General features: G+C 46.4%; 1 protein-coding gene and 1 long non-coding RNA gene across 6 annotated transcripts in view; one reads left to right on the top strand and one right to left on the bottom strand.

Moving 5' to 3' along the window:
- Window positions 1-17,254, bottom strand: part of LRMDA (leucine rich melanocyte differentiation associated) — a 1,047,786-nt gene that overhangs the window by 1,016,336 nt on the left and 14,196 nt on the right. For 2 of the 5 annotated variants that reach the window (XM_040485493.1, XM_040485494.1), the window contains exon 2: window positions 8,850-8,950. Coding sequence is in view for 3 of the 5 variants with exons in the window: in XM_040485489.1 (XP_040341423.1) it covers window positions 8,850-8,950; window positions 14,984-15,013 (131 nt within the window). In the remaining 2 variants the exon portion in view is untranslated. Of the gene's footprint in view, window positions 1-8,849; window positions 8,951-14,983; window positions 15,185-17,254 lie in introns of those variants that run through there. The other 3 variants (XM_040485489.1, XM_040485490.1, XM_040485488.1) reach the window with 3 other exon arrangements.
- Window positions 15,111-17,254, top strand: part of LOC121036832 (uncharacterized) — a 6,126-nt gene continuing 3,982 nt past the window's right edge. The window contains exons 1-2 of the long non-coding RNA XR_005793496.1: window positions 15,111-15,207; window positions 15,797-16,126. This is a non-coding gene — a long non-coding RNA (uncharacterized LOC121036832). The remainder of the gene's footprint in view (window positions 15,208-15,796; window positions 16,127-17,254) is intronic.

Here is a 17,254-nt window from a genome sequence, read left to right as displayed (position 1 = left end):
CCGAACATGTCTCTCTCCCTCATTTAAAGCCCTAAGTGACCTTGTGCCATGGCAGTGATGGGGTTGGGGGTGTGAAAGGAAAGGGAAAGCAGCTGGGAGAGAAGAGACTTTTTATTAGAAAAGTCTTGGCCAGGGAGAATTTGTAGTTCTTATAGCCTTGCAATTAAACACAGACACCAAGCAAAAAGCATTATCACTCCACTTTCATCATCAAGGAGCAGAGCACAGCTGAAATCCCCCCCACTGCAGTCCCTGAGGAGACCGGAAGAAAGAGGGTTTTCAGATGGTGGGTGTGTGTATGCAAGTCAATACATGTGCAAGTATACACACACACACACACACACACACACACACACACACACACACACCCTTTTTCTCTCTCCAGACTCAAAACTCACACATGCAGTAATAGGTCTCAGAGTCCCCACACCAAGGCTGGGACATAGAACAATCTGAGACACAGCAATTGCTAAGCCACTTTTCCCCATGACCGTGACCTGCATCTGAGCCAGATCTCACAGCTCAGAGGGCAGTAAGAAAGTGAGTTCCCTGGGAAGTCCCCACCTTTAAGCCAGCCCAGGTCTCACAAGGTCTTGCAAACCCAAAAGTTTCCAAATCAGGGTTTTGGGAAACAGGAGAGAAAATACAACAGACAGAACTCGAAGCCTACAAGGGTCTCCAAACTGGAGGATCCACTGTGACCCCATGATGGTGGCTTCCACAGGCTACTCAGGATTTTCAAGAGGAAAAATAAACCTCCCTCTACAAGGAAATATAGGCTTGGAAACAGCCACCCATCTTCTCACACCCAAAAAAGCAACAAGTTCTACCTTAAGAAGCAGTTTGGAGTAACTATAAAGCTAAAGTCAACCCCCTGGAGGCCATTTAATCCCTGTTTTCCCATTTAATCACAGGTGTAGTCTGGGGCCCATTTCTTCCCCATCTGGGTCTCAGTTGCTTCATCTGTAAAATGTGGGTATTAATAGTCACACTGTAAAAACACTTTGCAAAGACTGAATGAGATAGATAACACTTTAAGTGTCCTGCTCAGCTGTGGCATGTAGTAATACTGGTTATTAATAAGTTAATAAACACAACTCATGTCACTTGTTTGACACTTGTCCCTGGACTCCCTTGGAGAATGAAGCCAGCTACCTCTCGGTACTTATTTGCAAGGCTACTGTATTGTGAGGCTCAAGAGGGCCACTCTGCAGCCCATCTAGCACAGGACTGAGGTCTTTCTCAACAAAGCATAGTTGGCATAAGGGAAGAAGTACTCTTCGTCCAAAGCAGTCCTAGGCCCTGCAAAACATCTCTGGCTTCACTGGCTAAATGCTTGTAGAGCCCCTACTTCCATCATTGTGACAGAACTTTGTACTCACTGGCTCTTCAAGTTCTCAACCACAGAGTCTGAAAGGGTTAAGCTTGCCAATCTCCACCCTCTTCCCCCAAATCACCACTGCTTCCAAATGCCACCCTGACAACATGGAAGGCAGCCTTGTCCACATGCACAGTGATGTCCTCAGGATAGAGAGAAGGGCCAAGGGAGAAGGTAGAGCAGTGAGGCCCAAGTTCAAAAAGCTCAGGGAGAGGGGCACCTGGGTGGCTCAGTCGGTTGAGCATCGGACTTTGGCTCAGGTCTTGATCTCAGTTTCATGAGTTCGAGCCCTGCATTGGGCTCTGTGCTGACAGCTTGGAGCCTGGAGCCTGCTTCAGATTCTGTGTCTCCCTCTCTGACCCTCCCCTGCTCATGCTTTGTCAAAAATAAAAGAAAAAAAATTTTTAATTAAAAAAAAAAAAAAAAGGTCAGGGAGAGAAACTTTATGAAGAAAGGAGAATTAAACCCAAGATTCTGATGGACTAAAATGGATGACAAGAGAAATAAGAAGGCAGTACTAGAAAATCTAGGAACTTCTTATCCAAGAGGCAAACACAGTAGGAAATATGGAGACACTCTTTTAGGAAGTGCTTTCATAATCATACTGTAGGTTAGAGGGGCCATCATCTATGAAAAAGCTGAACCTCATTATGGCCCCTTAGACCACTCTCTCCAACCTCCCACCACTTTCCCAGCCCAGTCTTACCCACAGTGGCTCAAAACCCATTTTCTCTGGCCAAAGGCTAAAAATCCAGCAAGTCAGGACATTCTTGGAGGAGGAAGAGGGTGGTGTCATTTAAACCTCACTCACAGGGGCCTGAAACTTGCTCTCTCAGGGATCTTCCCTCCTCCCTTTAAGCTGTTTTTGGTGGTGCTACTGTCATGGAGGTCACTTGAGAAAGTGTAAATACAGGAAATTAAAGTCTTGCTACTGGGACGTTAATCATTACCTGCCAAGTCATTCTGCACTTCACCTTTTGGTTTTATGTTCTATTGGTAGCTGGAGACAGGAGAATGGCCACTGATTCTCTTGGTAGAAAAAAAAAAGATGCTTTTCACCACATTGCCCAGCTTAGAAACAACACTTATTCCAACATGCAAAGACCCATGCCTCATTGGAATTCATCACTGACCTACAACTATTTGGAAAATTCAGTAACAGGGTAGCTTTCTAAAGTCTATCTTTTCTACCATCATCTCTTCCCCTCAAGGTTTCCTGACAACTCTGTTGCTACCTTCACTTCACTATCGGCATGCTCTCCAAGCAAGACCACTACATTTGGGTTTTAAAAAACAAGTATGAACAAGGTCCCTGACTGCAAAGAAAGGATTTGATAAAGATCCATGCCAACAGAGCATACCCTTTGAACTGTTCTCCTGAGAGCCTGAGTGGGGAATTAGCTTTTACCCATTCCCACCTGATATGAACAAAGGGATGCTCCTGGCTGGCAAAGATGAAAAATACGTAGGAGAGGACTGGGTTGAAGCTAGGAGATGTCCAGGACAGCTGGAGAACTTAAGTATACTGGTTAGGATAGGCTAGGTTACACTGCATCAACAAACACCCTAGGGGCGCCTGGGTGGCTCAGTCAGTTAAGTGTCCAGGTTCAGTTCAGGTCATGATCTCACGGTTCATGAGTTCAAGCCCCATGTCGGCTCTGTGCTGACAGCTCAGAGCCTGGAGCCTGCTTTGGATTCTGCCCCTCCCTCTCTCTGCCCCTCCCCCGTTCACGTACGCACGTGTGCAGTCTCTCTCTCTCTCTCTCTCTCTGAAGAAACAAACAAGGAAAACCCTGAACTTTTTTTGTTTATTTTTTAAGAGAAAGAGAACACAAGCAGGGGAAGGGCAGAGAGGGAGACAGAATCTGAAGCAGGTTCCAAGCTGTTAGCACAGAGCCCAATGCAGAGCTTGAACTCACGAAACTAGGAGATCACGAGCTGAGCCAAAGTCAGAGGATTAACCAACTGAGCCACCCTGGCACCCCAGAAATACCCTAAACTCAAACAGATTTAGTTCTCATTTAAAGTTTGTGTCCAACATGGATCAGCAAAGGGTTTTGCTCATTTACAGTCAGAACCTAAGACTGATTACAGCAGGTAGGAGAATAATTGACAAATTGCACACTAGCTTTTCGCATTTCTGCCCATTGGTCACACCAAAGGATGCAGAGATGTGTAAACATACCATGTACTAAAGGAGAAGAAATCCTGAATGTCCATTAAGAATCCCAATTACGAGGCTCCTGGGTGGTTAAGTGGCCGACTTCGGCTCAGGTCATGATCTCGCAGTCTGAGTTTGAGCCCCGCATCAGGCTCTGTGCTGATAGAAGCAGGCTCCAGGCTCTGAGCTGTTTCTGTGTCTCCCTCTTTCTGCCCCTCCCCATTTGCACTGCCTTTCAAAAATGAATGTTAAAAAAAAATTTTTTTTTTAAATAATAATCCCAATGACTACAACAGAGTGAGATGGCCCTGTGGAGGGTTAAGCCTAGGCTTTCAGCCTCCCCACCAACACGTTTTAGTTCTAACTGTAGCTATGCTTATTGAAGACCTACTATGTGCCAGGTAATTTGTTAGGCACTTTACACAGTTACACACTCGGGATTTTTGCAATTAGCCTGAGGGCAGTTAAACAACTGGTGAGTAATTCGAGAGGAGGATTTCAAGCCAGGGTGGTGGAACCACAAAGCGTTGGTTCTTTTTAATTTCCACTGCCCATTTTCCCAATTTAGCATCAAGTTACCAGATCTAGTTTAATCTAGCAGTTCATAACAGACACAGAAACGGTTGTGTGCCTGTCCTCGAATCCCGTACAGTGTGCCGTGGAGAGTCCACCTCACTGCCTTGGTGGAGATGGGGAGCACAGAGCCACCATTTCGGTACTGGAGCTTCCCCAACTCCCCAGTCTTTCACTTTTATCCTGGTCAAAGTCAGGGAAGCAACAAGCAATCTCCCACCTGAGACATTTTCTCCTAAGCAATTCTCCCATTGAGTGCATTTATCAGAGTGATGCTAAATAAGACACAAGTACAATTTTTAAAACCTAAGATTCCTGTTGCCATACATCAATTAAACCCTCTCAATTTTATTACCAGAATGACATAGGTGTATTTATCACCATTTGCCATGCGAGCCCTGCTCTGCCCACTGTGTTCAACAAGCTCAGCGAGCAACCCACTCTAACTACTCAGGGCCCTTGCAGGGAGTGGGATGAGTACCAGAGATAACTCAAGCCTTTCCCCATCAGGGAAAAGGAGAAACTAAACCTGAAACAACTCATTAACAAGAGATCTTTGCCTTGAGCAGATCAAGGAACCAGCACTGACTAAAGCATAGGATCTCCTTATTGATCTAAAAATATAATCTGAAAACCTCAACAACAAGCTCAAGGAAGAGTTTGGGATAATAGGTATTCAAATAGTCTTCGTAGCAGAAATTGGTATAACCTCTCAAGGGCAATCTGACATCTTTGTCAAAGCCCTCTGACAATTCTGTCTCTAGGAGTTTGTCCCAAGAAATTAGTCAGAGACCTATTCATGAGTGCTACAAGAATAGAGATATTTTTAATAGTAAGAATCTGGAAACAATCTAAATGTCCAACACTAAGAAATAAGCCTTTAAAAACTGTAATGCAGTATTGATAGGAAAATGCTTCCAACACAAGGTAAACACCACCACCATTTTTAGACATTTGGCATTATAAGATTGGAAGACAAAAGCATAAGCGACTCTTAAAAACGGAGAACAAACTGAGGGTTGATGGGGGTGGGAGGGAGGGGAGGGTGGGTGATGGGTATTGAGGAGGTCACCTTTCGGGATGAGCACTGGGTGTTGTATGGAAACCAATTTGACAATAAACTTCATATACTGAAAAAAAATAAAATAAAATAAAAAGTTCAAAAATCTCTCTAAAAAAAAAATAAATAAGATTGGAAGACAATAAAACATCAGCAATGGTGACTTTCAGTGCTAAGATTATCAGGGATTTGAAAGAAAGAGCGTTTCCTCATACCTGAGTTTAACATGCCTATACTGACCATGTTTTTATTTTATTCTGTTTTAGAGAAAGAACACAAGCCAGGGGGAGAGGGGCAGAGGAAGAAGCAGAGAATCTCAAGCAGGCTCCACACCCAGCACAGGGCTAGATTCCACAACCCTGGGACCAAATCAAAAACAGCAGGGCAGAGGAGAACTGGGAGGCTAAAGTAACTACATGTGAAGAATTCCACCACAAACCCCCCACCCCCTCACCCCCGTTTACATGTTTGCTCCTTCTAAACCCTATGCCACATGCCTACATTAACTATTAAGAAAATGAATAGAATTCCTTGCCTAAAAACAAACGATAGCCTAAAATACAGGCGGACTACAGCTGATTTGGGGACCTATGGTGTAGCAAAATTTGTATTAGGGTTATTGCTCTGTTTAAGGCAATACTGTAATAGGATTATCTGGATGGGGGGTGGGAGTGAAGCCTGCAGAGATGTTCTTTAAAGAACAGGACAATAATTTTTCTGTATATAACAAAGCAAAAAGAATTTTGGGTTTCCGAGGGCAGCTCTATGAAGAGGGTAAGTGACATGGAAAAGTGAGAAACAGGCTGGGATAGGCACCTGGTCACCTGCAAGAAGCCTGACCTGAAGGAGAGCTGCAACCAGGGAAAAATTCTGGCAACAGAGCACCTAAAAGCTTTCCAGGAACAATGCTAGCCCAAGCTTGTCTCCTGCCATGTGCTACAATACTACCTACCTCCCCCCAGTATACCTTGAACTGGTAGTAAAAGTACTACTATATTACACATAGTAATGCTGTATTGGGCTTGGGAGAAATGAAGGGAATGTCTTGAGAGGGGGCAGTATCTTGAATAGACTGCCAAGAGGTAAAACAGCAGACAACAGAGCAGAGAGTGATTGTGAATCCAGGTGCGGGCAAGCTGACCAGGTAGTACGCTCCCCAGATCCCATGCAAACAGCAAGGCAGGGCTAGGGAGAAACTTTCTACAGAATGTGATGGGGACTCACGTTATTTCATTTGGATATGATGAGCCCTACAGCCTGGTGGGCTTTGGGTCCTCTTTATATACCTATTTAGAAGTTTATCATCAATCTTTCTTTTTCCCTTCCCCTTTTCTCTCACCTCCTCCACTTTAAGAATTAGCCAAGAATATGGGGTACCTGGGTGGCTCAGTCGGTTAAGCCTTTGACTCGTGGTTTCACATCAGGTCATGATCTCATGGTTTCCTGAGCTCAAGCCCCACATCAGGCTCTATGCTAATAGCACAGAGTCTGCTTGGGGTTCATTTGTTCTCTTTCTGCCCCTCCCCGGCTTAGACTGTCTGTCTCTCAATAAATACACTTAAAAATTAAGAATCTAAAATATTTTATTTTGATCCAGATGAAGACAGAGATAGAGACCAGTGCTTGAATAAGCTCACATCTTCCTCCAACACCCAAGAGAAGGTAGTGTCGCATCCCCTAACCCACCCGCCCTTGTGTAAACAAGACAAAGAGGATCCAGCCCCAACACATCCACATTAAATCAGGACTGCTTTTCTCTATTCTGGTCTCTAAGTCCCTCCAGCTTAACCAAGTCCTCACATAAACTCTTCCTGAAACTTAGACCTCACCCCTCCATTGCTCATCCCTGCCCCAATCCAGTTATACCCCAGTATGGCACTGACCATCTGCCAAGTATAGGCTCCTGACCAAATGCAATAGCACCTCAACTCAACAGACATTTTCTCAACAAAGGAGAATCAAATTCACAACTCCCCTCCTTCCAAATCGTTTTTACCAAACTTCCTCTCACTGGATTACCCTGCCTCTATGGTCATTTCCTATAAATCCTTATAGATCCAGACCCTCAGAGCCCCTTCTCACTGCTGACCCTGCTCAACACACACACCCACACCCACACACCCCTACCGCTCCCAGGGTCCAGCCTCTTCTCTGCCAAAGGGAGGCAAGGCAGGGCCTCCGAGTTTGACAAAGACAGCTCTGTTTCCTTAGACCTGACAGCCCAGTCCCATGACCTGTCCCTGCTGACATGCTCCCTCATGGGGCACAGCCTCCTCCAACCCACATCCAGGCTCCCACCAGCAAGGTGGCAGTGGCCAGAGCCACAACACCCCAAGCCTCTAGAAGCCAGTCACACAGAAAGAAGTCCCTCCAATGCCCAAAGAAACGCTTTCCCAGAGTCTGCAATGGGGAACTTTTTAAGGTGCACACATGTCCAGGCTGTGTACTTGGTCTTCTCCTTGGGTACTGGGACCAAAAATCATCCTTAAATATCTTTAGAGTCAGTTTTTTTTCTTTGGCACCCTCTCATCACTACATGTTAGTTTGTGACTTTTCAGTTCCCCCATCTTCCCAGAAGCACACAAACCCTTTGGGAGTCAGAGAGAGCATATACACAGTGTCCACGTTCTTCTTAACACCCTGGATGCCCCTTCCCTGAAGACAGTGCATCTCTGGGAGTACCAGCCCAAAAGGCTCTGTTGGCTCAAAGTCCCCTCAACCCGCTGGTGCCTTAATCACCTGAGTTTTGTCCATCTTCTCTCAAATTCTCAATTCCAAGTGTCTGGACTCCAAGTCTGGGAGAGAAAGACTCCAGAGCATGGAAGCATGAATGTGCCCGAGTCCCCTCTCGCCTTCCACCCCACAACAGTCTGTTCCATTCAGAGGACAGCACAGTTCTCAAGGGGACACTTATGAGAAAAATCCGGCATGGAACCAGCTCATTAGGAAAAGCCACCATCCTGAACCCTGCTCATTTATTCATTTCCCTGATATCTGCTTTCCAAGTTCCTCTCGCTTCCCTCTTCCAAGCCCCCAAACCAGTCCCAAGTGGTAACCTTCTATGAAGAAATCAAGGAACCATCTGCATTTTCCAATGGAATAATATAGAAGATCACACTTAGCTTTTGCCAAGACTGAAGCAGTTGTTAGAGTTCCCCTCCCCCCGTCCCATGCCATCAGTGTTTGAATTACTCTGGGAGTAGTAATTCCATCTGGGATTGGATGTCATCGGGGAGAAATCACAAATATTTGAGGTTCCAATTCATTTAAAAAGAAAAAAAGAAGCACGCATATATACACCCTACCTGTGATTTGGCAAATCTTCGGGAGATGGGGCACCCCAAAATGCTCTTACTGGTTCCATCCCATTCCTTCCCCAAGAGTATTCTAACTCCTCTACATGGTATCAGTGAGAAAGGAAAAGAACAAAGGGACACAATGACGGTCCTCTTGTAGGACCTCAGGTGAGGTGGAGGATGTCCACACACAGCTTTTTCAGTGGCACAAAGAGGCTAACCAAAGAATCATCTGAAGCATAGTCACACTTTTGGGGTCGGATTCCACACATCTCAGAGCCCCACACCCTATGCAGAGCTGGATGGGAACTTTTACCTGCAGGCTGTTACCAAGGGGACTGGGCCTCCCAGCCTGGTCTGTATCTTGTGAAGGGTACATACCTCAGAAGGTTAAAACTCAGATCAAGCCTTTTTGCAAAATGTCCACAGTCCCTGCCGAGGTGCTCTGGAATTTCTCTGCAGTCCTGGCCTATGTAGGACACCTGGAAATTAAATGGAACAGAAACAACGTGGCAAACGGAAATCGCCCAGCTGCTCCCAACCCTGAGTCATTGATCCCAAGATTGCTTCCGCAACTTTAAACACACGCCCCTCACACACAAGAAGGCCACATTTGTGTCCTTTTCCTGAGCAAATCGGGTTTGGGGGCTTCAGGGACTCTGCCAATAGCTCGCCTTTCCTGGTACACTTAGCATGATGGAGACTAATCCCAGCACAACAGAAACTGAACTAAAATTGGCTCTATTCAGGTGTCCAAAAAGGCTCCCACATCAGAACACATTGATATAATCACAGCAATCAGCTTCTTGCTCAGAGGCCTTTCCAACAGCTGCCCCTCTGGCTCTCCTCCCCATCCCCCCTCCCTCAAATACTCTGCTATGCACATTACCTCATAAAAGACAGAGCAGATGCACTCACCGGCATTCAATCTGCAGGGCGCTGGAACAAACAGGGTTGGACAAGAAAACCTCCCCAGATCACCAATCCCATCTTATACCACGGTGTATAAAATATCCCCCACACTCTGAACAAAGTTGACTTGAAGGTGACAGGACAACAGTGGCCACAGCTTCCAAGCCTCTCTCCTCCAGGGATCCTTCTGCAACCAACCCCAATAGGGCTGCAGAGCAATTCCCCTTGGGCCTTCTCTTATATCATCACCATCAACCACCTAGTGTGTGCCCAAATATTAAGAAGCTGAACTGCAATTTGATGCCAGAACTTCTGATTGTGGCAAGGTTGGAGGGCTTGCTCACTGCTCCAACCACTAGGTTTTTGAAACCCACTTTTTAGAGGTAGATGCCAATCCAACCACAGTGTACTAATCCCAAAACCCATAAAACAAACCCATGGGTGAGAGTTGGCCAATGGATCAAAATATAGGAGACTTCCCTAAAGGGCTCCCTACCTCCAATAACGAGGTAGAAATTCAACCCTATCACACGGACTACAGTCTTGACCCTTTCTCCCTACAAATGCATATCCTCCTATACATACAGGTAAGAATGTCTTGGAATGAGTAAGATTCCCCCAGGGGATTATGCTTCCTAATGGGGAATAGGAATATGGTGGCCATATCGAATTCTAGATATTAGGATGAACATTGAGGATTACTAGCATTCCATCCTAGAACTACAGAAACACCACTTTCATTAGGACTCGACCTAATTAAAAAAAAAAAATCACACTGCACCCTAACACCCCCAATTTTTCAAGTCCTCCCTCAACCCTATCCTATCCAATGGGGGCAAACTGCTGGCAATACAGTATCTTGTGTTCACTCCCCTAGGGACTTCATATCTGGAGAAGAGAAAGTGGGGGAGAAAGGACAGAAAAACAGCTGACTCCAATAAGATAATTTGGACTCAAGAAGATAAAGGCTAAAAAATAAAGGTCTCTAGGTTCAATCTAGCAACCTCCCCTTTCTACAGGGGACCAGTCTTTCCTCAGAACTTCTTGTGGAACAAAGTTCTGCTTCCAAGCAGAGATGGAAATCATACAGCAAGAAGAGACTGGGGATATAAGGCCTTAGTCAGCCTATGGACTTCAATTTCCCTCAGGATACCCACTTGATCAGCAGCAGTTTCTGTATCAGAACACCGCAGTGACCCTGCAGGCCTGAGGTACTCACCAGAAAACCCATCCCTTTCACCCCATCATGCACTACCATCTTATATCACAAAGATCTTGAATAATCTGTATAAGTGGCATAGAAGTGGAGATTTAGATGTAGAAACTGAGCTTTGTCCTTATAGACTCACCAAGGACTAAATATGGTAGAGACCTAGTTTCTCAAAACCCATCATGTTTTTTACAAGGAAAGGGAAACTTCAGCACCATGCCCAGTGTTATATAGCTTCTTAATGATAAAGCCTGGAGGAAGTCCTGCACCAGGAATAGGTACTTCCAATTTGGGTGCCATGGAGTTCTTACAACTCCACGTGTGGGTATGGATTTTCTTCATCAACAAATGCTAGTGGTGCATCTATCAGCAGGTTCGGGCTTCAAAAACGCAACTTCCTAGCTGAAAGGTTGCAAACTACCTCAGGATAACATGGCTAAAGCCCCAGAACAGAGTCAGAACATAGACGGGGGGATATATGCTCCCCCTTTTTCTTCTATAGGATTCCCTTTCAGAGGCAACACAAACACCAAGGAGAGCTATCACCATGAAGCATGCACACCACTTACATGCCTAACAAGACTTTCATCAGCTTGTTTTCTCACATGACATCCCAGGAAAACTAAAGCACAACTTGTTCCACAGTGATCAAGTCTCCAAAATGCAGTATGAAAACCAACTTGATAAGCCATCTGCATGCTTGGACCCAGCACCACCACCACTGCCCCCCACCCCTACACAGTAAACTGGAGCATTTAGAGATGGGAGTTAAGCTGACCACATTTAAGGGTCCAAATCATCTGGAAAAGGCTTAAAGCAGCAAGCAGCCCCTGCCAGGCACTGCAACCAACACTCCCAATGAGAAGACAAACATGTTTAAGAAGTGCTCCCGAGTTGAAGACCTTAGGTCTCAGGATGTCAAGAAGCTTCTTGGAGCATCGGACCACCTAATGGAAGAAACAAGGCCAGAAGAGCCAGACCAAATATAGTTTGTTTCTTGAAGAAGAGAAGGGAAATGGAGATTAATAGACCCCAATGCCACAGAAGCAAGAGCACATCCAGACCAAGGGCCATTTCATTTAGTCAATTACTTTGATTTAGACTCAACTGAAGAACAAAGTTTTGTACTTTCCATCTGCCTATCTTATAGCACCTGTATCCCAAGACTTCCACCCTACATGAAATGGTAATAAAGGGACACTATTACCAGGGACATGAAAACATATCAAGAACCCTACAAGGAGGAATACCAGAGAGGCAAAGGAAGAGGTCTGTGCAAAATCCCCCACACATACACATACTAATCCCTCCGACCAGAAGCCACCGGGAGTTACCAGACTGTAGGAGACTAGGTTTCTCCTTGCTGTTAGGACAGTATGGCCATTTCTGTGGATGGTAGGTTTCTTAGTAGACTGAGAGACACTTATTTTATGATGCCTGACCCCAGTCAGGGGTGGGAGATCCTCAATTTTAAATTTGCAGTACTGACAACTGTCAGAGTGGAAACAGACCCTGTGCCGCTACTTACTAGCTGTGTTATCCTGGATGGGTCACAATCCCAGGGAGTTTGTTTCCTCCTCTGTAAACTAGTCTAACACTAACTGCATCCAGAAGTGTAAACAATGGAGCTTACATTTATTAGATGCCTACCACCTGTTACCTAGTCAATCCTCATGAAACAGTCACATATTATCCTCAACTTACTTATAGCAATGAGAGAAGATAACACATTTAAAGTACACAGCACTGTCCTCAGCACCTCGTGGCCACTTGATAAATAGTTGAATCGGACCAATATCCCTAAGAAAGGGATTGGTTATTTTCTGGTCTCTTGGGCACTGAAATCGTGTGCCCAAATTCCAAGTTTGCATTTGCATATACAATTTTATCGATGCCCCTACTTCATCTTAAACTAGTGGAAAAAGACAATTGAAGACAATGTTGACATAAATGAGGCATTCAAACCAAGAGAAGGCTAAATGAGGTCAGATTTGTGTTGAATCAAAAGACTTCACAGAGAGGAGTGGAGGGAGGGCTATTTATAGGCCCGTGCAACTCCCAAAACCCAGGGCAACAGCAGTGAGCCCACAGTGGGCTGAAAGCAGACGAGACCACATTTCAGCAAAACAGCATCATCCATCTCATTTAATTGTTTTAGTGGTGTCATGCTGTTCTTATGTCTTTGCACTTAAACCATCTATTTGGGGGATAGGTCTCTATCAACTTAGAAAAAGTTATATCTGGTTTTAGGTTTGTGTATTTAACCAACACTGCAATAGAAACTATCAACAGTGAGTTCATGGGAAGGTTCCCCACCCCCCCTTAAGGTGGCTCTACCAAATTTTGAAAAGTACCATGTGACATACATTTCAGGAACTACATCTTGCTATGGCCGTCATTAGCAACTAGAAGGGGCAGAATGCTAAGACCCTAAACCCCAGGGTTGCCACTCACATCCACTGGCCTAGGTGTTTTAGGACAAGGGGGACTAACACCCCAGGAGTATTTTTTCCAGCCTGCCTTCTCTGGTCCTTACCAGGCAGCTCCATCTGTTTAGAACAGTCCCCTAGGGCCCAAAATGCCTCACACAGGCCAGTGATTACCTTTGAGCAGTTTGGAGTGGGCTAAAAGCAAGGGGTGCACGGGGGAAAAGAAATCAAGTCAGGGAAACGAGGGAAGAGAGAAGGAGGCACAGGAAAGTTCTTAGCCCTACTGTCAAGTCCTCCATGAAGCTGGAAGAAGCTATACCCAAAGAACACTGGGTCTGAAATGCAGAGACCTGCAGTGGGGCAGTGGGGAAGGAGGTGGGGGGAGATATTCTCGGGCAGAGGCCTTCTCCTCCAGCTCCTCCCTCTAGGCAGGCATGTTAACTCCCAAAAGCCCCTTTTCCCTGATAAATAAGACCCGCCACCTTCAACCTTTCCCACAGGCTGGTACCTCACTGGCCTTCTCACTTCCAAACTCTGAGAAGAGGAAAACATCTGCCCAAAGTAATCTCAAAATCTAACTGTGCCTGACACTACCTGCCTTAGGCAATCCAAGGGGAGAGCTTCAAAACCTCAGAACTATTTCTCTAGGGTGTGCAAGGAAAGGTGGGAAGAGGGCTGGCTTAATCAGAGGTTAAAAAAAGACAGACCTGGCTTTTCCAGAAGGTAAAAGGCACCTGGGCCCAGCATCCCTCCAGCAATGACTAAGAACACCTGAGGCTTCACTACAGAGCTGAAAGCAAGTGAGGCTAGGTGTCTGTCACCCAGAGTTGAAAAGAATGTTGTCATTCCTCACAGACACCTGTACAGGAAGTCAGGTGCTGAATGAGATCTTGCCATTTGTGACAACATGGATGGACCTACAGGGTATTATGCTAAGCGAAGTCAGTCCGAGCAAGACAAATACAATGATTTCGCTTACATGTGGAATCTGAAAAACAAACAAAAAACAAAACTGGACTCAAATACAGAAAACTGGTTGTTGCCAGAGGGGGAGGAGGAGAGGCAAAAACAAGCGAAGGGGATTAAGAAATACAAACTGCCAACTATAAAATAAGTCACAGGGATGAAAAGTACAGCACAGGGAATATAGCTAATAATACTGAAATAAGGTCATATGGGGACAGATGGTAACCACACTAGTGGTGAGCAAAGTATAATGTACAGAATTGTAGAATCACTATGTTGTACACCTGAAACTAATGTAACATGGTATGCCAACTATATAATATAGAACTAAAAAAAGAAATCAGGTGCTGAAATAAAACTGGAGAACTTTAGCCTTCTACCTGCCTTGAATAAGGGGTCTATGTTTAGGATCCGGAGGCAGTTTGGAAGGGAGCCCCCAAACCTGGCGCCTGCACGAATACATTATGATTTCCACGTCTTTGGTGGTCCCTGGGTACTTTCACCATCCCCGGTGCATTCAAAAAACAAAACAAAAAACACCTGAAATTTAGAGTTTACAATTTCATTAGTATGAAGACGATTACATTAAAGTGTTCTTTGGCCAAAGTAATTTTCTTCTGATTATGAAAGAAATGAACACTTTTTATCAGCCCCAAAAAGTACCATCAGCTGTGGACACTGCCAGCTTCTCTGACTGATGGAGAAATCATCCCTGCTGGCCCCAGCAATGAGCACTAGAAACAGAAGGAGGTGGAGGAGACCTGGGCTACCTTCCCTTGCTTCCCCCACAGCCAGGAGGTGTGCCAAGCCCCAAATGGGACCTGTCCTCATCAAACCAGGGCAGGCCTAGACACGTGAAAGAGTCCCCAACTGCAGACGCACCCCCTGTGGTTGGACCAGGAACCCTTATTCTAACCTCGGATGGCCCCATGCCCCAGCATTCCCTCCCCAAACCCGTTGCCCCAAGCGAGGGCAGGATTCGTCCCTGGCGAACTTACTTGAGTTCCACTGACCACGAGCCCGGCCATGGCGACCGGGCAAACGCGCGGCGCTGAGCGCAGGCACAGAACACAGAGCGCGGCAGCAGCGAGCGGCACAGCCCGGCGCGCAGTTCCGCAATAAATAGTCAGCTGACCCGGCGGAAGCCCGAGGCGCGGGCGGGTGTCCGGACCTGGGTTCAGCTTCTCGCCGGGCACTAGCCCTTGGCCTGGCCCTCGCACAGGTGAGCCTTGTTCCCCCAACCCCGCCCCGCCACGCTCCGCAACAGGTGTTGCCCAGCGCTGCGCGCTCAGACGAAATGGCATGACCCCTTGACTTCCCCGCGGCCCCCGGGCGCCCTAGGACCCCATAGCTCCCTGGGAGGCCAGGGAAACAGGAATAGCATCCCCAAAAACTCCACGCCCAGAGCTCTACTGCATTAGTCGGGGGGGGGGGGGGGGGGGGGCTGTTGGGGGGAGGGCTTCCCATGAGGGGGGCCCCCACGGAGCAGTTAGCCCCGGGGCATGGAGAACGGGCCTTTCCTGTATTTCACAATCCAGATTACATAACGGTCCTCAACTGTGGGAAGAAGGGGCCTCTTGGCCCGAACTCCCCTCCCCAACTTCGAGGGGAAGGGGTAAGTTGAGAGGTTGGAAGGACACCTAATGGGCGGAGTTTCCATTTGTAGTGGGAGGAAGGGGGAATTGAATTTCCCTATAAATAAAGTGCTGGCTCAGCTAAAAGCACCCCATCTTACAGTAATAAACCCTAGGGGAGACGAATCAATGATGTCCCCTAATTTCAAGTTTCTCTTATTCTCTCCCTCCTCACAGGGAAAAAGTATTTGTGATGCTACAAGTCACCCTTGCGGTCAAATTCCTCCACCGCCGCCCCCCCCTCCTTCCCCTCAGCTGGAAATGAGAGGTGGTCATTACTGCCTCCTTCAACAGGCCTCTTCCATCAAGCTGGGTGGGCAGCTCATGCCTGTCCTCAATTGAAAGGAACCAGATTTTCTCCGTGTGAGTTTTTGCCTTGCTGCCTCCATCCCCAGGATGCACAAAGCTATTACCAGATACTTCATGTCACATTATCACCAGCCTTCCACTGCAGCTAAGAGCCAGCCCAGCCTTAACCAACCTCTCTCCCCTGCTCCCTCCATACCAGTGAGTATAGTTTTCCCTTCTCCCTGGTGAATGGTGCCTAAGTCCTGCATGCCAGGCTCCAGGTCTCAACTCAGTAGACCTACTGATAATTGTAGCTTCTACCTCTGTGGAGGGAGCATTCACAGGGTTTTTGTTTTCATTGTTCCATGCGTCTAAACAGCACTTAGAAACCCGTTTGTGCAGCTGATGATAATTATGATCATGGTTAAGCATATTGTGGCTATCATCATTGTCTCTCGGGCTGGGTGCCGACACATTGTAATGTGGGCCCTTCCTTCTTGTCAGCATTCTAATGAGTGGTGGTGACCTCTGAGTGTTGACCCGCCTGCCCCTCTCTCTGCTGGGAAAAGCCGACATAGCACAGTGGAGCTGTAAGAACAGAGACTTGGCTGTGTTTACTTTGGGGGGTTCCAGGAAATGCTGCAACAAAAGGTCCTTCAGGCCAAAAAAGAAAGCTTGCCCTCCAGAGATAAGGGGGATCAAAGGAATCTTCCAAGATCTACTGCCCCCCAGACCAGCTCCTCATGCTCCTCTCTCCTTCTCTGCTGGACACACCCTCTCTGGTCTATTGTCCACTTTTGTCTGCTTTCCCTGCCCAAAAAGGAGGAAGTGGGCCCAGGCCCTGACAGGCCTACTGCCCTCCCCACCTTTCACCTTGACCTTCCCTAGAAAGGCTCTGAGTGGCAGGAGAGGACATGTGGAAACAGGCTTAAACCTACTCAAAGATGAAATTGGAATGCATACACATACCACCCACAAGGAGGGTGCTTGAGGTCATCTCATCCATGCCCCTGCACTCATACACAGCTTTGTCTTCTGAACATAGATTGCTCTGCAAACATTACCTGCCAATGATGCCAAAGTAGGCAGGGATCTTTTCTACTTTTCCAGACCTCCCTATTTTTCCTTCCTCTACATAGCCCTAGGGTGATCATTCTAAAAGCCCAAGGTGACCCTACCTGAAATTTTTCAGAGCTCCCCATCAACTAATAATAATACAGCCCCAAATCTCCAATATGTCCCTCAAGATATTTTAAAGTTTGTATTTTACTGTTTTTTGTTTTGGTTTTTTGGTTGTTTTTTGTTTTGTTTTGTTTTGTTTTGTTTTGTTTTGTTTTGTTTTGTTTT

The sequence above is a fragment of the Herpailurus yagouaroundi genome, unplaced genomic scaffold (assembly GCF_014898765.1).
Source record: "Herpailurus yagouaroundi ecotype Mexico unplaced genomic scaffold, PumYag 163, whole genome shotgun sequence".
NCBI lineage: Eukaryota > Metazoa > Chordata > Mammalia > Carnivora > Felidae > Herpailurus > Herpailurus yagouaroundi.
The sequence above is the reverse complement of the archived record's forward strand: the minus strand, read 5'-3'. Positions and strand labels throughout refer to the sequence as shown.